This window comes from Eleutherodactylus coqui, chromosome 10 (assembly GCF_035609145.1).
Source record: "Eleutherodactylus coqui strain aEleCoq1 chromosome 10, aEleCoq1.hap1, whole genome shotgun sequence".
Classification (NCBI taxonomy): Eukaryota; Metazoa; Chordata; class Amphibia; order Anura; family Eleutherodactylidae; genus Eleutherodactylus; species Eleutherodactylus coqui.
The window spans coordinates 129,122,367-129,144,951 of NC_089846.1; the positions used below are offsets into that span (position 1 = coordinate 129,122,367).

A 22,585-nucleotide genomic window follows, 5' to 3' on the forward strand; every position below is an offset into this window, starting at 1 on the left:
AAAGCTCCCATTAGGGTTTATTCATACGTAGTATGCATGCTAGGTGCTGTCTGCTGCAGATTTGCATGCTTCAAAAACGCAGTGTTTTACGGTAGATACAAGTGGATGAGACTTCAAGAAATCTTAGACTGCAGGAAAGAAATATGCTGAGGAAATTAACCTGCAGTTTAAACCAAAAAAAATCACAGCTATCAGAGCTTAAAATCGTATGAACAAAGAATAGCCGTGGCCTGTGACCAAGCCGCTGCTATTTTTTTGTGATTTTTTACACGACTGTCTGCAGCGTCTTGCAGTGCACTGACGCGGCAGCCCCAAAATCCCTCACTCTGTAAAACACCTGCCATTGTTTAACAGCGCTAGAGAGCAGCGTGTTGTGATTTTTGATTTATGTCAGGGATGGAGGGTTAGGGTGAGGAGTCAGTGTCACCCTTAGGGCTCATGTCCACGGGCAAAATATGGTTTAAGATCCGCAGCGGATCTCCCGCATGCGGATCCGCATCCCATAGGGATGCATTGACCACCCGCGGGTAGATAAATACCCGCGGATCGTCAATAAAAGGGATTTAAAAAAAAATGGAGCATGGAAAAATCCGGACCATGCTCCATTTTCGTGCGGGTCTCCCGCGGGGACGGCTCCCGCGGGCTTCTATTGAAGCCTATGGAAGCCGTCCGGATCCGCGGGAGACCTAAAATAGGAATTTAAAGTATTTACCATCCGGCGCGGGCGGGGAAGGTCAGCTGTTCCTCACGGCCGCATCTTCCTTGCTTCGGCTCGGCGGATGTGCCCGGCGCATGCGCGCGGCACGTCGGCGACGTGTCGGCGACGTGCCGCCGGCGTCAGGAATTCATCCGCCGGCCGAAAATGAAGATCCGGCCGTGAGGAACAGCTGATCTTCTCCGCCCGCGCCGGATGGTAAATACTTTTAAATTCTTATTTTCAGCGCTCATGTCCGCGGGGCAGGAGGGACCCGCTGCAGATTCTACATGTAGAATCTGCAGCGGATCTGATTTTCCCCGTGGACATGAGGCCTTAGGCCTCATGTCCACGGGATAAGTGTTATTTAAAATCCGCAGCGTTTTTCCCGCACGCGGATCCGCGCCCCATAGGGATGCATTGGACACCCGCGGGTAGATAAATACCCGCGGATGGTATTTAAAAGTGATTTAAAAATTTCGGTGCATGAAAAAAAACGCGCCATGCTCCATTTAAGTGCGGATCATGCTCCGGATGGCCCCCATTGATCTCTATGGGTGCGGTAGATCCGCTACAGATATTAAATGGGTGCGGGAGAGCGGCTGCGGATTTCAGGGCTGGGAGGTGGAGAAAGTACTAGGAGGTGGGGTAAAGTGGGCAAAACAAAATTGCATCCGCGTAGATACGCGCGTGAAAAAAAACCCATCCGCATGTCACCCGCATGCAATAAAATATAATTTTAAGCATCCCTAGCCCAAATCCGCAGCGGATCTGATTTTCCCCGTGGACATGAGGCCTTAGCCTTAGGCCTCATGTCCACGGGGAAAATCAGGCCCACTACGGATTCTCCATGGAGAATCTGCAGCGGGTCCCTCCTGCCCCGCGGACATGAGCGCTTAAAATAGGAATTTAAAAGAATTAACTCACCCGCAGCGGGCCGGGAAGGTCTTCTCTTCCTCACGGCCGGATCTTCTTTTTCGGCCGGCGGATGAACTCGTCATGCCGGCCGGGCACATCCGCCGAGCCGAAGCAAGAAAGATCCGGCCGTGAGGAAGAGAAGACCTTCCCGGCCCGCTGCGGGTGAGTTAATTCTTTTAAATTCCTATTTTAAGAAGCCCGCGGGAGACCCGCACGAAAATGGAGCATGGTCCAGATTTTTTCATGCTCCATTTTTTTAAAATCCTTTTTATTGACGATCCGCGGGTATTTATCTACCCGCGGATGGTCAATGCATCCCTATTGGGTGCGGATCCACGTGCGGGAGAAGAGTTAAAATCCGCTGCAGATTTTAATTCTTCTTTTGCCCGTGGACATGAGGCCTTAAGCCTCATGTCCACGGGGAAAATCAGGCCCGCTACGGATTCTACATGGAGAATCTGCAGCGGGTCCCTCTTGCCCCGTGGACATGAGCGCTGAAAATAGGAATTTAAAAGAATTTACCCATCCGGAGCGGTTCGGGAAAGTCTTCTCTTCCTCACGGCCGGACCTTGTTTTTCGGCCGGCGGATGAACTCGTCACGGCTGCGGCACGTCGCCGACGTGCCGCGCGCATGCGCCGGGCACATCTGCCGAGCCGAAGCAAGAAAGATGCTGCCGTGAGGAAGAGAAGACCTTTCCGGTCCGCTCCGGATGGGTAAATTCTTTTAAATTCCTATTTTAGGTCTCCCGCATGAAAATGGAGACCCGCATGAAAATGAAGCATGGTCCAGATTTTTTCATGCTCCATTTTTAAAAAAATCCCTTTTACTGACCATCCGCGTGTATTTATCTACCCGCGGGTGGTCAATGCATCCCTATGGGGTGCGGATCCGCTCGCGGGAGAAGAGTTAAAATCCGCTGCGGATTTTAATTCTTATTTTGCCCGTGGACATGAGCCCCTCATGTCCATGGGCAAATTATGAATTAAAATCCGGAGCGTTTTCCTGCACGCGGATCCGCGCCCCATAGGGATGCATTAGACACCCGCAGGTAGTTAAATACCAGGTATGGGGCGCGGATCCGCGTGCAGGAAAAACTCTGCGGATTTAAAATCCGAATTTGCCCGTGGACATGAGGCCTAGTGACTACCCACTACAGTATTTTTTCACTGCGAGATTCGCAGCTTTTTTTTTCCCCCCAGGGGTCTATGGTTAATGTTAAAATCGCATCCCGCAAAATCTCGATTTCGCCGTAAATTGCGTTTTTTTGGGGTTTTTTTGCTGCGATGTGTTTTTAACAATAGAAAGTCCCATAGACACCTGGAAAAAAATGCAGCAAATTCTCAAACGCTAGTGGGTAGTCACCCTTAGTCTTTAACTTTTCATATAAGCCTAACTGTTACACTGACCCCTCACTCTAACCCTCCATCTCTGACATAAATAATAAGAGACGGCACGTTGCTCTGTCCTGGCCCCGCTGCCACTCCCCCTGCGGCCGAAGCAGGCGGAAGCGCATTGAGTGGAGTCCCCACCGCTGTGTCACTCACTCTCCACCGGCCGTATAGTATCGCGCTGCCGCTCCCTCCCAAGCCACAGCATCCGGTAGCTGTGTAACTATCGTCGCCGCTGGTGTCCCCGGGTGGCACTCCTGCACCCACGGCAAGGTTGCCTCCCCCTTGTGTTCCCCCTATGGGCCAAGCCTGCGGCAGTGCTGTCAGTGGTGTCCCCGCTTCAGTCCGGCACTGTTTCCTTCCTGCACGGTATATTTTAGGCGCTGTTCGGGAGCTATGAGCGCTGCTGCACACCGGATTTTGCTGTTCCAGATTGTGAGAGTGACCCTGCCTACAGGAGCTGTGAGAGCCAGGACTAGGATACAATGGTTCCTCCATGCATGCCGGTGGCTACAGGACCTGTGAGTGCCAACAGCCAATCAGAAACAGGGGGCGGCAACCCCCTGTCAAACACACAGTATCTTGACTCCACCTCAACTTCAGGTGGCGTCAAGATACACTAATACCGCAGACTCCTTACCGCATCTTCTCCTCGAGGATCCTCTTCAGTCCCCCGGGTCACCGCAAGCTGGCTGGATCCTCTTCTTGTTATTAAGCGTGCATTCTTCTTCCTGCCTGCAATGTATGCTACATCACTGTGACGTAGCGTTCACTGGATAAGAAGGAATGCTGATCTATTGCGGAGTCAGCGTGCATGCGCAGTTTCTGAAGTAGCTCAGCACTCCCTCCTAGAATGTAAAAGTTACGTCACTAATGACTGGGTACATTGCCGGGGAGGAAGAATGCCTGTGAATGGACGCTTTTTCACAGGAGGCAGAAGAATCAGCCAGCTGGGGGTGAGGTTACTCAGGGGGGACAGCAGGAGACAGGAGAAGATGTGGTAAGTAGACTGCCTGGGGAGGAATAGGAGAGTATAGAATTTTTTTTTTTTTTGATGACAGAACCCCTTTAAGGCTATTGTGACGCGATGGTCATTCTGCACCAAATTCAGTATCCCAACCACGGCGGAAGACATTAAAATCCTAACAGAATTCTACAGGGCTGAACTATTCTTAACCTAGCCGCAGGCCAGGTCATAAATGGCTGATTGCCAGGGGTCCCCCGACAGCCAGCTGATTGCTGTGCATCACGGAGCTGATGTGTGTGGAAGTGAATGGAAACTGGGCCTGCAACATCATCCTAGGCCGCTGCAGTGTTTATCCGCACTGCAGGTCAATTCTGCTGCAGATTTTGTGTGTATTTTTTAGGCAACGTGTGGATAAAATGTTTTATTTAGTTCGATACTGTAAATTAACTGTAACAGTAAATAATAGTGGTCTTCATCGTGATCAGCCGGGTGATAAAATTGGGTCAAAATATTGTTTCTCTGCTTTGATCAATAGGACAGGTAAGTTGGCTTGACACTTCTGCCTTCTGTACTACACTGCTGTAGTGCTGGAGTTCTAGGTTTGAGTCTGACATTGATGTGGATTTGAGCCTGGGACCCCATCGTTGCAAGGCAGCAGTGCCAACAACTAAGCTGCTGCTCCCACCACCTCCACTGTTGTTCAAGGAGGGCAGATTTGAGAACCTGATTTTTATTCCTATTGATTTCAATGGTAGTTGGAATCGGGATTCACGAGTCATAATTTTTTTAAAAATCTGGTCGGTCACTCCCGACCTGAATATTTCAATAATCGCTCAACACTAGTAAATAAGTAAAGACCGGTACAGCTTGTGCACACTGGCACCTGTTATTACAGGATCTACGATGCATATATTTGCCACGGGGTTCAAGGTCATCATTAATGACTCAGCGATTTAATTTTATTTTTAATTGTAGCTTTTGTAGAGCGGGTTCAGACATCCACGGATTTGGTGGAAATCTACTGCAAAATGTGCGTGTGTTACATGATTTTGCTTTAAAGAAGCACTCCGCACATTTTTCATCCTTGCACCCTTCACCTGATTGCCTGTCACACTCTAGACGTCTCCTATGTATATTGCAGTCACTTCCATGCAGTGCAGCCTCCTGTCTGATGCTTATCGGGCACCATCCTGATGTTACTTTCATTGTGTTCTGTGCTTATGAGCAGCTACAGACTGTACCGTCTTTGTCTACTGGGAGGACACTGCAAATGTAAACCTACGCATTCACCTAAATAAGCTAAAGGCCATAAGTATACAGTCATGGAGGATGAACTATCATCTCCTTCATTGTAACTGTGTGACAGGAGCCTCTAATCCTCAGCAGTAATGTAATAGGAGTTACTGTCCCCGCCAAGAACAGCATGCATGTTACACTCTATGTAATTTAACCGTACAGGAAGTTCTAGTAGTAACCCCTTTAGAGAACATAAAGGTAATAAATGTCCAGGGTGGTCACCGTGAGATCACATAACCCAACTGAAGGGAATTATTCAGATAGAAAGGATTAACTAAACAAATTACATAATGAATGAACAACTACAAATCGGGAAATGCGTCTTCAAGGCCGGCTGCCCATGACCGGATTTGCGTTGCGGAATTCGGATATTCGGAGTTGTTTGGTTTTCATCTGAACTACGGTAGAAACCAAGCAACTATCAGCCTGAATAAACAGGCAGTTGTTCACCTATGTACAACTGCCTGTTTACTGTGAATGGAGGCCAGAAGTCGGACCATGTAAACCCAGCTTAACTACTAATGTCTCAAGTTGTTGGTTTTTGTTCAAACATTTATTTAGGTCTTCTCTTGAAAACTACAATGACTTATGGGATCACTAATGGAAGAAAAGTTTTTTGTTTTTTTTCATTAAGAGCTTTTCAGCTATTAAAGGGAACCTGTCATTTGTTTAGGCTCCATAAACTGTTATGGGGCTCAAACATGAGGATTCATGTAGCCCGGGGAGCTGTGTTTGGTACTCACCGGGTTCCCTGTTCTAGCGCTGTACCCTGTGAAGTTGCCACGTACACACTGTGACTATTTTGTGTCCCTGCACTGTGCCATAGAGATGCATGAGAGCGCGCTCACACCGCCGGCTAAAAGGTATCACGCTGCATGCGGCAACTTCACGAGGACACCGTGCTTGAATGGGGGACTCTGTGGGTACCAAACACCACTCCCTGGGCTCCATGCTCCCTCGTTTGTGCTATATAATGTAGTTTATAAAGCACTTTTACAAGGAGTCATTAGTGAGCAAATGGCCCCAATCATTGTGTAAAGAAGTGCAGCAATTGCAGTCAGTGAGAATTCACTCATTTGACGTTGATCAAAGTATCAAAAATAAAATCTGATTGTTACATAGAAATCTGTGTCTTTCGAATGTTTAAACTCGCTATCTCATCTGTTGGTCTCATTTTTGCAAATTGTTTCTTAAAGGGCTCTTTAATTTCCCATTATGAATGTGACAGGTAATTAAGCTGCATACACTAGGAGTCTTATATTTGTACTTTTAGTTCTTTCAGTTTACCTTGGGGAAGCTTATTATCCTGACAATGGCAGTTGCCATGGTGAAATGTCCTTTCCTTCCTTCTGTTTGATTGCGTAGTAACTAGTAGAAATAGACTTTTGAGGATAAAATCTTGAGAGATTTGGCTGCAGTGGTCAGGATGTGTCTAACATTTGTCATCTAAAACCTGATCATCTTCTAGAAAACTGTGTGGCGTCAAAATAAAAGCAGTGAAGGCCGGGTTCACATCTGCGTTGGAACCTCCAGTCGGAGCAGAGCTCTGTGTGTGTGATGTGCATGAGATGTGCATGTAGCAGAGCTGTGTGTGTGTGTGTGTGTGTGTTTGTATGTGTGATGTGCATGTAACAGAGCTGTGTGGTGCATTGCTCCACCAGAAGCACTGGTACTATAATTTTCTAATAATAAATAGTAGTAGAAAAATGACAAAAAAAAATCCAGCTCTCCAACTACCTTGATACCAAAAGGACAGAGCACGGAAGCTTTGACCAAACGCATGTAGACCAATGAGGAAAATCTGGCTCGGCCGGTGGTAGAAGAAGAAATGTAAAGCATACCTCGTTTACAAAAATATAAAAATATAGAATATTAGGGCATTGACCACAATACGTCCCAAAGATAGGCCAGTTTTTCTGATGCGAACAGCACTCAGTCGTAGCAAATAGTCGTAATATCTCGCAGCACATGGACATCATGCGTGAAACTTGTCTGTGTAAATACAGCCGCCTTCAGTTTTATTCATATATCTAATGTATACTAGTGTTGAGACCACCACACGTTGTCCTGGGTTTGTAGGAAGTGCCGACGGAATTTTCTTTTTTGTTAAATTAATTATTAGTGTCTTAAATTTATACGTCTTTAAACTGGATAAGACGAATGTGCCACAGAATGTGCAATTTGTTGTATCCCACCGTCCTATTAGATACTTCTACTTACACCATCTTTTGACAGACTTACTAATGCACAATAATCCTGGCCCACTGCATACTACAATATACAACATGTGCTTTTTGAGCCAGAATTTTGCGTGTAATGGACACCAGTTTAAACAGTCCTGTAAGTAAGACACTAATGGTCCTTTTCCGTGGGCAGATAATCTGCTCTTTGGGGAGAACGGATCGTTAGTAGGGATGAGCGAGTATACTCGCTAAGGCACTACTCACTCGAGTAATGTGCCTTAGCCGAGTATCTCCCTGCTCGTCCCTAAAGATTCGGGGGCCTCCGCGGGGCGGGGGAGAGCGGGGAGGAACGGAGGGGAGATCTCTCTCTCCCGCCCGCTCTGCCCTGCTCCCCGCCGCAACTCACCTGTCAGCTGCGGCGGCCCCCAAATCTTTAGGGACGAGCAGGGAGATACTCGGCTAAGGCACATTACTCGAGCGAGTAGTGCCTTAGCGAGTATACTCGCTCATCCCTAATCGTTAGCATGATCATTCATCACCATTCTGCTGTCCTTGATCGTTTGCTCGAGGAGATGCGCAGCCAAGCAGCGAACGTTTTTATGCTACCATAAATGACCCGATCAGCCGAAGAAACGAGCGTTGACTGATTGTTGGTCCCTTTTATGCGGCCTGCTTATCAGGTGAACAAACGCTGAGAGGAATGCTCAGGCCTGATAATCCGGGCTTGTGATTGGACCATCAGACACCTCTTGGGGATATATAGATTCAAGTCTTTCTTTACCTCCATGCCATTATCTTCTACTGGTTTCTAGACTGAATGGACTTCTTGACCGCTTATCCTGGCTAGCCTAGTTTAACCCCTTAGTGACGGAGCTTTTTTGCTTTTTTCCATTTTTGTTTTTTCCTACTCCCTTTTAAAAAATGGTAGCTCCTTAATTTATCCATCGACGTCGCTGTATGTGGGCTTGTTTTTTGTGGGACGAGTTGTATTTTTCAATGGCACTATTTATTGTACCATATAATTTACTGAAAAACTTTTAAAAAATTCTTAGCGGAGAGGAATGGAAAAAAAAACACATTCCACCATCTTTCGGTGCGTCCTGTTTCTACAGCACACAAATTGCAACAAAAACGACCTGCTATTTTTATTCTATGGGTCAGTACGATTGCTACGATACCAAACTTGTATAGTATTTTTTTTTTTTTGCTGTAGTACTTTTATTTATTTTTTTTAAGATACTTAATTTTTTTCAATTATTTTCTGCGGTCATTTTGTGCGCGCAATACCTTTTTTATTTTTCCGTCGGCGTAGTTGAGCAAGGGCTCATTTTTTGCGGGATGTCCTGAAGTTTCCGATAGTATCAATTTGGAATACATACGACTTTTTGATCGCTTTTTATTGCGTTTTTTCTGGGAGACAGGGTAACTAAAAAAGTGTATTTCTGGCGTTCTTTATTTTTTTTTTTCAGACGACCTTCACCGTGCGGGAAAAATAATGCACTACTTTGATAGATCGGACTTTTACGGACGCGGCGATATCAAATACATATTTTGATTTTATGATTTTGATTTTTTTAATAATGGATATGGCAAAAGGGGGGTGATTTAAACTTTTATACCTTTTTTTTTTTTTTTTTTTTTTTTTACAATGAAAAAAACTTTATTGATTATTTTTTTTACATTACTTTGAAGTCCCCCTGGGGGACTTTAACATGCGATGCTTTGATCGCTCCTGCAGTATGACGTAATGCTATAGCATTACGTCATACTGCTTTTTTACAGGCAGTCTTTCAAGCCACCCTGTGTGGATGGCTTGATAGGCAGCCCTGGGGCTATTCATTAGGCCCCCGGCTGCCATGACACCTGCACGGCTCCTCTGATCTCACCGCGGGGGGGCTGTGCGGGACCCCCGAACAGCGTTCGGGGGATTTAAATGCCGCTGTCAGAATTGACAGCGGCATTTAAAGGGTTAATAGCCGCGAGCTATTGCCCGCGGGTGTCAGCTGTAATAAACAGCTGATGCCCGCGCTATATGGAGGGAAATAGCGCCACTACCTCCCTCCATACACGTCCTGCAACAGCAGGACGTAGTTTTACGATAGGGCTGTCACTAAGGGGTTAAGAAAGGCTCCAAGATGGAGAGAGCCGAAACGTTGCAGTGACACTAGTAGGTGAATGAAAGTGTCACTTTTATATCCTATGTTTGAAGTGCTGCCACTTTTCCATTTCTTTATTATTGAAGTGTGCTGGGCTGCACCCTTATGCCTCCCTCACAGAGCAGCTTCTTTCCTCGATTAACGCAACGTTTTCAGCGCCGCGCTAATCGTGGTATGACGCTCCCATTGTTTTCAATGGAGCCTCTCAGACAGCCGCTTGATCGTGGCGCTTGGATGGGGAGTGCTTGCTAAAAGTCGGTGTCGGTCGCTGCAACCGAAAACGAAAGAAAATCATGGCAAAGCGTCGCAATTGAAATTGAGGCGCTTTACCGAATGCCTTTGTAAGGGAGGCCTCAGGGTGGCTTCACACACAGCGTTTTTTAAGAATGCACTTGTGGTTTTTAAGCCAAAGCCTCGAGTGGATTACAAAAAGAATGAGCGCTATATGGCCTTATGCACACGGCATGTCTGAATTCCAGCTGCGGAATCCGTCCCTGACCATGGCCAGCGACCCGCGTACCTGTCATTTTCCTGCTTCTCTGTACTGCGGATGGTCCTCATGGCTCGCCGTCGGACATGCGCAGTACAGCTTTCTTTTTTTTTTTAAAAGCTCCTGCTTTTCCGTGGAATTCGCGGCCCGTCTGCAGTGTGAATTCCGGACGGGCCGTGGTTTGGACGTCTTCCATTGACTTCAAAGGAAATCGTCGGTGCGGACATTGCAGGAAAATGGAGCATGCTGCGTTTTTTTCCTCGCGAGCGTAAACCGCACTTGGTTTCTGCTCGTGTGCAGGAAGAATTACTTTTCCGTAGCACGCTATGGAGGTTATTTGCTGCGGAACCCAGAGGCGGGCGCCCGTCCCAGATTCTGCAGCAAATATCTGCCCGTGTGCATGAGGCCTAAACGAAGGGAGTGTTCACACCACAATCTTGTATACGCAGTGGGACTCCGCTCGGGGTTCTCCAATAGCCGCTGAAGTCAGCGCTGTGACGAAATTCCCGAAAGGAAACAGAAGGAACCATTAACTTCTATTGTGAATCGGGCAGCTCTTTGGGTGTCTATTTTACAAGGTGTCTGTCTGTTTCTTCTACTTTATTTGGAGTATAGAATAATGTAGTTGACCATACTATTCTATACTCCAGGTAAGGGCTGGCACACACAAGCTGTACTAATCTGCCATAGGCAGCCATGTTGCTCGCACGACTTGCTTGAAATACACACTCAAGAATAATCGCAGCATGTCCTATCTTAGTGCATATTACGCGATCATACATGCCGTAGTACGTGGTGGTGAGTGCCACGCAGCCAATACGCAGTGTCATTGCGCATATATCTTGCAGCTTACATGCTTGTGTGACGCCGACTCAAAACGAAGACAAATGGAAGCCTTGTAAAACGGACATCAGAGAGCGATCTGATATACAATAGAAGTGAATTTTGTTTCTGTTTAGGCATTCCGTCACAGCGCTGTTTTCAGCACCCCACGCGGAGTCACGAAGTGTACGCAGTAATGTATGAACACTCCCTTAGGGCCGGCTCACACCAGCATGTGGCAAAACGCGTCATGTATAATGCAGCATTTTACCGCTGTGTAAGACGGTGTTTTACTGCGTGTGGCAGCAATTTTGGACTTCGCATGACAGCATATCTTGCTCACACTGTAATGCACAGGCTTCCTGGGGTTTTTCTTTCTTTGTTTTTTTTTTTTTTTTTTTTTACTTTCCAGTCTGTCGTTTAGTGCCGTTTGGTATAAATGCTGCACATGCACAACTACGTGCTCGTAGTGAACAATGGGGCTTTACCATGCGTAATATGCGGTAAAATAGAACATGCATCCTTTTTACATGCGTGGTACACGCAATGTATATACACACATGCGAATGGATCAATAAACTTTCATTGGATCTTTTCACCGTGTATTGTGCGCGTACAACGCACATTTAATACCCGATTAAATTGCGCCCATGTGAGCCTGCCCTTACACTTCTCCTTCCTGCTGGAGCCACTTCTGGCTTTGGATCTAAAACTACAAGCGTGGTTTCCAGAATATGCTTTGTCGAGCCGCATTACTGTGACATATAGGAGCCCCATTACTGTGACGTATAGGAGCCCCATTACTGTGACGTATAGGAGCCCCATTACTGTGGTGTATAGGAGCCGCGTTACTGTGACGTATAGGCGTACCTAGAGTCCATGTACTTTTTCTGCCACATGTGACTGGAATTTGTGAATTGCACTTTGTTTCGGAGTTTTGGAATCCGCACTGAAACTCTAGAACAAATCTGAACATGGCCTTAATCTTCTTAAAAGACTCGTCATTCATTCTTCCTCTGGCCTCTAAATGACAAAGCTGCTTAAAGGGTTGTTCCCGTCTTAGCCAGATATGGCTGAGTTGGGAATACCGGCCTGTACGTCATGGCCAAGACTGTGAAAAAAAAACCCAAGCTGTTGCTGTATCTCCCATAGACGTCAATGAGTGTTTGGGAAACGTTGCAGTATGGCCAGATCAACTGTTTCTATAACCCTAGCGGCCGGGATGAGGTCGGAGGAGTCCCGTCTCTGCAATGGGTTCAGGGACTAGTTTCTATCAAACATTTATGGTATATCTTATGAATATATTTGAAGTGGACCTTGGATGTCTATGTATGACTGCAGTTGTAGACAGCCGCAGGTTGAAGACCACTAGTTTGTCCAAAACTAGAAATGTGTCCTTGTGTATATATAATGCCTGCGATGCTCTGTGTACATCTGGTGGATCCGGCGCAGGACTTCATGTCTCCTATTGGAGTTCTTCCAAGTTGTTCCACTATCTCTAGCATTTCCAACCATATAAAACCCTTCCATGAATGTTATAAGTGCATCTACCGGCTCCATGTGATATGTGAAAGAAATGGAGCTTTTAGGGGGTTATATAGTGACCTTATTCTTGGCTCTGCAGATGGGAATTTCTATATATAACGGGCTCTTTGTGGGTATTTTGCTGCCTGGGCGGACTCTTGTCATTTGCTTTCATAGACTAAATGGTCTTTTTGTTTGCCCTATTTGTAAAGCTGATCACAGCAATATAAGAAGACATTTACTGATTCTGATGTCATTCTGATAGGACACAATTACTGTGTAACGGGAGGAAAGAAAGACGTTCAATCATGAGCAACTGTTATTGAAAATACCAATAGAAATCATTGGAAAGAGAATCGTGGATCCTGCGGTGTCTAATAGAATCCATTTATCTTTATTTTTCCGGCTATAATAGGACACATACAGTAGTGGACGCCCTGTGACTGTAGATGCGCATGTTGTCGGTGCTATAGGTCTGTTCACACCACGTTTGGGGAACACATTCAAAAGCTCCTACTGCATACACTTAAAGGAGTTGTCTCGCGAAAGCAAGTGGGGTTAAGTACTTCTGTATGGCCATATTAATGCACTTTGTAATATACATCGTGCATTAATTATGAGCCATACAGAAGTTATTCACTTACCTGCTCCGTTGCTAGGGTCCCTGTCTCCATGGCTCCGTCTAATTTCGGTGTCTTCTTGCTTTTTTAGACGCGCTTGCGCAGCTGGGTCTTCTCCCTTCGGCTCGGCACCATCGGTGTTTTGGCTCCGCCCCCTTGTACGCGTCCTCGCGTAGCTCCGCCCCCATCACATGTGCCGATTCCAGCCTCCTTAGGCTGGTTTCATATCTGCCTAGGCCCGATATCGCGCTAGCCAGCGTGCGTTTTACCTGCAGATGCAAGGCAGTTCTGTGAATTTTAGTGGAATTCCAATCATCTCCCGCATGAATCACGCACGATAGGGGGTCGGCGGAAGTGTTTTGGTAGGGGGTCGGCGGAAGTGTTTTCTGAAGAAGAACCCTGCGTTGGTTCGCAAGCTTGCTATTATTACATCATGTATTTTTGTTAGCCATTAAAAGGTATCATATCTACAAGATTACGTCGTTTCTCTTGCTGAGAACAATCACATTTTGCTCTACTGGCTAACACGGTACCAGATCTTTGTTTTCATTAGGATATACTATTAATTATTGGTGTAGGCATGCTGCCCAGATCCCTGCCAACAAGCTGTTCTTTGGGCTGGTATGCTTGTGCACTAAGCTGATTTTTTATTTTTTTTGCAGGAAGCAGATAGCTCCATTCTCACTGCAGTGGTCATGCTTGCTATTGCAGGCCAAGTTCCCATTGAAATGAATGGGTATTATATCAGGCCTGGCCACTGCACAGAGAACAGGGCTGTCTGCTTCCTGCAGAAATCAGCTCAGTGCATGAGCACAGCAGCCCCGCAAACAGACTGCCACGACCTACTATTAACAGCCTACCCTAAGGATAGGCCATCAATAGTTTACAACTGTTCAACCCCTTTAATTCTATACAGCAGACTTTAGGTTGTACATTCAAAAATAGATTGTAGAATGAAAATTGTCACAGCATGTCAAGCCTAAACATGACATGATGATAAAAAGTGCATTCATTTTAAAGGGGTTGTTGGAGTTGTGGGCTTTAGCAAAAAGGATTTTCCCATGCAGTAAAATATGTAACAGGAATATAGTCGCCTCTCCCCAGTCCAGCTGTGTCTCGTAGCATTGATGGATCCTCCTCACCTGTGTTTGTATACAGACTCCATTCCCACTTGGTTTACAGGACATCACAGACACTGCAGCAAATAACAGGCTCTGTTGTTGGCTGCAGCAACTGTGAAGACCCGTAGACGGGCTGCAGCAGCCTGCAAACGTGACATCGCAAGGTAGCAGGACACAAGCACCACAGGATACAGTGGGAACAGGGAGAGGTGAGTATATTCCCGTCACTTATTTTACTGCATGTGAAAGCCTTTCTAGTTAAAACCCACAACTCCTGAGAATTTGGACCACTCCTGTAAGTTACTAGCATTTTGGTGAGGTCTGTGCACTACTGTATTTAGAGGGGTTGAGTCACTGCAAAATAATTTTTCTAACGGCTGGGCCTGTTATAAAACAAAATAGAGCTCCTGGCATCCTAGCGCCCAAGATGTGAGCGCTGTTGCCGAGAGTTCAGATGATGACGCTGCAGGCTCTGATTGGTTGCAGCAGTCATTTGACTTTCAGCGCCATACCCGGAGCCAGTGCCGCGGGAGCTGCTTAGCTGTTTCCCAGGAGCCAAAGAAAGGCGAGTGTTTTTTTTTTTCTTCTGTTTTCTAAGGCCGCCTGTCAACGGAATCCAACCTTGGCAGCAGCGGCGTCTGCACATACCTGCTTTCGCTTTTCTTCATCTGTAATGTGGATGGTCCAAACGGCTGAACTCCTGCTTTTCCTGTGTCATCACCTTGCAGGAGAGCCGTGAATCGGACGGCTTCAATTGACTTCAATGGAATCTGCGCAAAAATAGAACATGCTGCTATTTTTTTTTCTGCCTCCGAGAGCGGAAAATTACAATTGATTTCCGCTTGTGTGGAGAAAAAAGCATTTTTGAATAGCATGTTATGGGCAGTATTTGCTACAGAATCCAGAGGCGGACGCCCGCTCCGGATTCCGCAATGCAAATCCGCCTATGTGCAGAGAGCTATCAGAAAAAAAATTCTGTAGTGATACAACCGCTTTAATATAAAATCCTAATAGGAGAGGATTGTTACACATTTTTTAGCAGTAATAGCTCTTCATTAGCACACATGTACTTGATACCTATCAGACATGACGGCCACGTGTTCTCCTTTGTTTTAGTCTTTACCTTGTTGTTGTATTTTTTTTAGTGGCTGCAGCACAAGCAATAGCTGAAGAGCGCAGAAGCCAGACTGCATCCAGCCCCACTCCTGCTCATTCCTCAGTCAGTATAAAGACAACTAAACCAGGTAATCCTTCTTTCTTGAGACAGATTTGTGAGACTTTGCCGTTCTGCAGTAAAGTGATCTGTCATGTCTGTCTTTTTATAGTAATTGATGGCTCAGCTTTAAGAACTGATGAGAGGCAAAGATTAGCCCGGGAGCGCAGAGAAGAGAAAGAGAGGTTAAATGGTAAGCTTTTAGCCTTCGTTAATTGTAAATGTATTAGCTCAGTAGTAGTCTGCAGATTACATCCTATGTTTACAATTGCAGGTAGCCTTTTATTTGGCACATATATTGGGGTTAGCCAAACTTCATTTTGATTTTATCTCATTAACAGCAACTTTATTGTGTCTGTAGTGCTAGATAAACCGTTATTAATGTTTTACACTGCAGCTGCCAAAGAAAAAGAATTACTTGAAAAAGAAAAGAAAGCAAAACTTCAGTATGAGAAACAAATGGAGGAAAAGCAGAAGAAACTGGAAGAGCAAAAGCTGAAGGATGAGCAAAAGAGAATAGCTGCAGAAGAAAAAAGAAAGCAAAGATTACTAGAAGACAAGGTTGTATTGCTCGCAGGGACATATGTAAATAAAATAAGTAAAAATTAGGGTGCAGTCCTATGTGGAGCAGCATCGGCCAGGTCATGTTTTAGCTGCAGTAGCAATGTGGCAGAGAACCCTGACATGGTGCAAATCTGCATGGCTTGCTAATGAATTAAGTGTTCACTGGCTGTAGTCTTAATAGCCTCATAGTTTGCCTAAAACCACGTGGCTATAACAATGGCAGGGTTCTCAGCTACATCGCTGCCGAATCCAAGACCTGGTCCAGCCACGCAGCGACCACTCCACAGGACCACCATACTCAGAGATTTCCTGAACAGGTAATCAAAAACTATGAAATGATTCTATATTTTTATATAGTTTACATGTGAACACTATTGAGCCTGTCGAGTACCAATAGAGCACGCTAAGAGTGCCATCACACATGTGGCCAAGCTGTGGAAATCGCATGCGGAGTACTACTAATTGCTGTGATGCTTCTGTGCTTGCCATAGTTTCAAGTTGCAAGTACAGGTGCAGCACTTGGCAGCTGTGCTGCAAACATATAATAGCGCCTGCTGTGGACAAAATTCAAGCGCTTTAAAAACATATTTTACTTGCAATTACTGAATTAAAAAAAAAATCATAGTACTTTGCTGTATAACATGTACTGTTGTGACACCAACAGCATTTTGTTGCTAAGAGGCAAGATTAAGGCCTCCTTCCCACGAACGGATTTCTGCCGCGTAATTCGTGGCGAAAATCTGCTGCGTTGCCCGCAGCTATTAGGTTCTATTGAACCTAATAGCTCAGGGCACATGGTGCGGAATTCCGCACCGTGAAATCTCCCGTCCTCACCCGCGGGTGTACGCGCTGACTGCTTCCGTTGCAGTCAATGGAAGCCGTCCGTTCACGCTATCTCCCGCTGTAACACAGCGGAAGATAGCGTGAAAACGCTTTCCCGCCTACCGCCGCCGCGTCACATGGCGCGGCCGGCGCGTCACATGACACTGCCTGGCGTGTCATGTGACGCGGCGGCGGTGGGCAGGGAAGTGTCAGGCGGGAGCGAAGACGCCGGATCCGCTGGTAAGTATTGGGGTCTCTGGGGGGCGCCGTGACGGGCTTCGCCACAGAATATTCCGTGGCGTAGACCGTCACGCTTGTGTGCAGCCGGCCTAATCCGCTGCATAGATCATTTCTGCAATGTTGTAGTCTGCCTTTAGGGCTGCTTACATACTCCTTATTACACTGTTGTACATAGACATACACTAAGTTGCATGCAACCGTTCTTGAAAAAATGTTTCATTACTGTCCTTCAAGAATCATATCAAGATGACAGGTAATTACAAGTCTCGAAAGAATAGATAGTGCCATGAACCTTGATTCAATATTAGATAAACCTTGGTCATGTAGTTGATTATATAAGTGTTTATCTTGACATAGTTCTTTTGCCCCCTTAGTCTCTCCTTCTGACTTGGCAAAGGGCAACTTACAGATGGGGTTTCAGATGTCGGTATTTTCTGCATCAACTTCTGTTAGCAGATAGAACTCTTGATTTCTAGTTTTACTTTTATAATAAGCCTGGGGCACATAGTGTAAGAGCTACAGTAAATAATGTCTGTTTGATCTGTAGGAACGCCGAGAAGCAAATGTTAGACGAACTCTTGAGCGCAGTAGTCATTTGGACCAGAGGCAGAAGCGATGGTCTTGGGGCGGATCAGCGGAAGGAGACAAACATGGTACTTTTATTTTTTCTTTTTTTTTAACCCAGTTAAGTTGGTTCAATAGCATTGATTTTCTTCTGTTGTGTCAACTCATTGGAATTGGTAGCAATATTGTAAGATGTGGTAGTGCCCAGCTCCATATACCGATGGTAGTTTCCATTATTTATTGCCTATATAACTATCATAGGAGTAACAAATAAACAGTACAGTAAAGTGTTTATGATTTACTTTTTTTTGCCTAACCTGGCATGTTATTTACACACATGCTATTGCAGGCCCGAACTTTGCCCCACCCCACCGCACTCATGTGTCAACCTATCGTCTTGCTATCCAGATAAAAGAATAATATTATAAAGTGGAAGAGTAAAGCTAGATAACAATGACTGTGATCACACAAGACTAAGGCCTCCTGTCCACGGGTGATATGTCACTGTGTTATCCGCGGCGATAATCTGGCCGCGGGTAACGCAGTGAATGCTTCCTGTAGACTTAACTATGGAAAGTGCAGCCCGACGTCCACAAGCGGAGAATCATAGCGATTCTCCGCTCACGGGATTCAAATCGCGGCGTGCTGCGATTTGCCACGATTCTCCGCTGTGAGCCTATCTATCAGATAGGCTTATCTGAGAGACCTGTCAGCTTTCCTCCCTGCTCCCCCACAGGCGGAATATAGCTAGCGATATTCCGTCATGGCCGTGGACAGGCAGCCTTAGTAAAGCAGCTAATAAAACTCAAGCCAATAATAATTATTCTGCTATGACCACATTAATCTGGAGACACATATAATGCCTACAACATAAAGATAAATGCAGGTTATGTAACTGTAAATTAAGGAGAAGCAGAGATTGTGTACACACTGACTGCAGATCTAAGAGCTGTGCGAGTGCAGGTGAGCAGCCCATGAAGACGTCCAAAAGTACTAGTTACTAGAGAAGCTGAAAGCCTAACAACAGACTGTGGATTGCAGAGGGACTGGAAGGGAGAACCCTAGCATCAGGCACTTCAAAAAAAAAATATTTACTGAAAGTATATTACAAGTTTGATGAGACACACACAGACTATTAGATGAGCATTATAGGGATCAAAGGTGAAAGAACCTTCCTGGGCAGCTGCTGTTCATACTCACCGGGTCCCGCATTCCAATGTTGTGCATTTACTTCTTTGCTTGATTTCTGTGGGAGAGTGTGTGTACAGAGCTGTCTGTAAGGCCCCCTGTCCACGGGCGTTGCGGTATCCCACGGCGGATCTCCGTCGCGGGAGCCGCCGCCCAGGAGCAGAAGTCGGCAGACGGATCTCCGCTGTTCAGCCTATCTGACAGGCTGACCGCGGAGAATCGCAATGATTCTCTGCTCATGGACATGGGGCCGGAGCTTTCCATAGCAACGCTATGGAAAGCTTCAGACAGCGTGATTCGCCAGCGATTTACCGCTGGCGAAATTGCGTCCGTTGACAGGGGGCCTTAAAGTTGCAGCACTGGAATAGGGGACCCTGTGAGTATTAAAAAGCAGTTGTCCACAAAACCTGTTCCCTCACCTTTTTAAGCCCTAAAATGTAGTTTATGTGATCCAAAGATGCCGGAAGGTTGTATTTTAATGCTGGCAAGTCACTTGATTTCTATTTTGTATGGCTATAGGAATATATATTTTCAAATTCATATTGTCCAGTATAAGGCCGTCCTTACACAAGCATGTGCTAAAACGCTGCATGTATAATGCAGTGTTTTACTGCTGTGTGAGCTGACCAATAGCCATAAATGGCAGCATTTTTGTTTCTTTGTTTTTTTAGTCTTCCTTGTTTCTTTTCTTTTTTTTAGACTGTCACTTTAAGGCCGCCTGCAGACGAGCGGGTCGGATCCGGCAGCGAGAATTCTCGCCGCGGGACCCGACTCGAGAGCCTGCAGGGACGAGCGCGTACTCACCCGCGCCTGGCGGCCCCGGCTCTTTCATGTGTCGGCTGCCGCGCAGCATGCGCAGACCGGAGCCGGCGGCCGGGTGAGTGCGAACCCCGCACAAAAATAGGACAAACCGCGGCCGTCTGCATAGGAGTGCGTATTGTAATGCACTCCTATGCAAACTTTCAGTGGCGGAAATCCCGCGGGATTTCCGCCCGTGTGCGGGCGGCCTTATTACGTGCCCATAGAGAACAATAGGGCTGCACATGCATAATACGCTGTTAAATAGAACATGCTGCTTTCTTTTTTTACAGTCTTATTTTGCGCAATGTATATACGCAAGTGTGAATGGATTAATAAAAATAATATATTTTCATTGACTCCATTAACCGCGTATTATGAGCGTGATGCACGTTATTAAATAACGCTCATGTGAGTCTGCCTTAAGAAAGAAACAGTGATTTTATGCTACGTGAGATATTTCATTACATACCTAAATTGACCTACTTGTTATCCTAACTGCAGTCATTTTTATACTCTACTTATTAAAGGAGTTGTCTCACTGCACCAACCCTGGTTTCATATAAAAGTGGCCTGGTGAACAGCTGATGTCACGGCTCACCCACAGTTGTTTGCAGTGGCTGCTGCGTAGGCAACAATGTAAAATATCGTAGCATGAGCTAGGATTTTTTTGTTTTTGTACCGCATATTGCTACACAGATTCGTACTGTCGTTTTTTGGTTTTTCCATTTCTACTGAGTCTGTATTCCTTTGTTGGAATTCCTTTGTTCCATTTCAGACCTGATGACTGATCATGTTGTTAGCGTGGCATGAAAATTGTTTTTAATTGTATATTGTCTCTGCATAGTGCATCACGACCCATTCATAGTGATGATTGTCTTTTCTTGCATAGGTGCTTCGGGAAGTAGTTCTCCCAGCCATGTAGATTTATTAGACAAAAATGCTTCCACCACAGAGCCACAGCCTGAAGATGAAAGTGGATCTGGCGGTATTTATTCACTTGAGCTCTTGCAGTTCCTTGTATACTAACCTGAGCTTCACTGGCTGCATTATAACCATTCCATTCACTCTTACCTACTTTTGGACAAATATTTTCCTTTATATGTGTATAGGGAATATAGACGACTTCAGCAGGTCACACATGTATGTTTTGGCCTCAAAGAAGGCAAAATCCTAATAATTCAGTATGTAAACTACCATCACAGCTGTTTATTTTCATACAATGATATTTTGCTAGGTTTGAAATAGTTTACTGAAACTTGTTTTCAGTTGTAACAAAATAAAACTCAGGTATTTCCATTTGCGTGTGTGTGTATGTGTATATATATATGTATATAATAGTAGCATTGTCGTAAAGACAACCCTTTACTATATATCTCGGGCATGTAGATATCCCTATATTAGAAAAAGAGGAGAGCCTCTCATGAAGAGCTACTCCATAGATGGCCATATATTTCACTGGCTGATATTTAATACTATGTGATGTATTGCTGGCTGCACACTCTCTTAGTAGATTCCAAAGCTAGAACTGCCGCTATCTGGTATGAGCCCATTTAAATTCTGCAAGTAGTTGTCTGCAATAGTGATTGGATTAGATACTGGATTGTCGGGTGAGAACAGTTTTGGATCTTAAGGGTTCCATCAGTTCTCTCCATCAATACAAAACGTATTTCCAATGGTCAGAATGATGAGGGAATGTCCAAAAGTAGAAACACTTGTAGGGTAAGGTTCCACAGGCATTTGTGGCATGCGTTATTGCATGAAATCAGTGGATTTTACATTTAATATATACAAAATGCATGTGATATATAATGTGTGTATGTATGTGTATGTGTGTGTGTATATGTATATATATATATATATGTATATATATATATATATATATATATATATAATTTATTTTATTTTTTTAAACATCTCTTTTCCTACAATTTGACAAGTAATATCACAGAACATCTTGGCAGCGAAACCTTGCCTACAATTTTAGTATGATTCTATAGGGCAGCGTTTCTTAAACTCCAGTCTCCTCGACCTACCCCCCCACCCCACACCCCCCACCCCAAACAGATCATGATTTGAGGATATTCAATGGAGAGAACACTTGTGGCAATGTCTGAGGCACTGACAATAATTACATCACATGTGCAATACTTTGGAAATCTTAAAAGCATGACCTGTTGGGGGTTGTGAGGACTGGAGTTTGGGAAACACTGTTGTAGGGGATAAATATTCCATGACATTATTGGATCTTTCTATAATATCCCAAAATTTCCATGAGATTTTATGCAACCCCATAGAAATACATTGTGTGCAATATCATGCTTAGATGGTCTGTCATAGAGTGGTAATCCCATGCATTTCATTACTGAAGGGCATCTGTCACTTACTTTTAGCCCTATAAACTAAGCTTATAGGGTGAATGTATGTGACTCGTGGAGTCCAGGGATGTACGTTTCATACTTGCCTTTCTCGTCAACTTCCCGGTGAGCACTGAAAGATGCTGCTGAATGCATTGAGCAGTCCATCCATTATAAAATTAGAACAGGCGGACTACTTGGCAGAGCTACTCAATGCATGCAGCAGCGACTTGCAAACGACAGGGACAGTAAGTATAAAACTTACATCCCCGGACTCCACGGGTCGCCTACATTCAACCCATAAGCTTCGCTTATAGGACTAAAAGTAGATGACATATGTCCTTCAAATACAAGGAACAGCATGCTTTTAATGACCAATATAAGAAATTGCATTTTTATATTGTTTTTTTGGCACACCTTTGATTAAAGGAGTATTAACTCAATGAACTAGAGTAAATAACCTCAAAGATTGCTTTTCTGCATGATTATAGAATGCTTTTTATTGCTTGCTCCAGTAATTTGTTTTTATGTGCACTGACACAAAGTGGTGTTTTTCCTTGCAACTGCTTACGTGTTTTTATAGTTTACGTATGTGCTGAAAAAAATACATTGGAATCGTTTCATGAAGATTTCCATTGTAGGAGCCACTTGGCAAAGTT

At 45.0% G+C, this 22,585-nt stretch overlaps 1 protein-coding gene across 7 annotated transcripts in view; it reads left to right on the plus strand.

Annotated features, from left to right (window-relative positions):
* Nucleotides 1-22,585, plus strand: part of MAP7D3 (MAP7 domain containing 3) — a 65,684-nt gene that overhangs the window by 4,591 nt on the left and 38,508 nt on the right. For 6 of the 7 annotated variants that reach the window (XM_066581822.1, XM_066581823.1, XM_066581825.1 and 3 more), the window contains exons 2-6: nucleotides 15,326-15,424; nucleotides 15,506-15,586; nucleotides 15,791-15,954; nucleotides 17,567-17,672; nucleotides 20,462-20,557. In XM_066581822.1, coding sequence (XP_066437919.1) covers nucleotides 15,326-15,424; nucleotides 15,506-15,586; nucleotides 15,791-15,954; nucleotides 17,567-17,672; nucleotides 20,462-20,557 — 546 coding nt within the window. The remainder of the gene's footprint in view (nucleotides 1-15,325; nucleotides 15,425-15,505; nucleotides 15,587-15,790; nucleotides 15,955-17,566; nucleotides 17,673-20,461; nucleotides 20,558-22,585) is intronic. The other variant, XM_066581824.1, reaches the window with a different exon arrangement.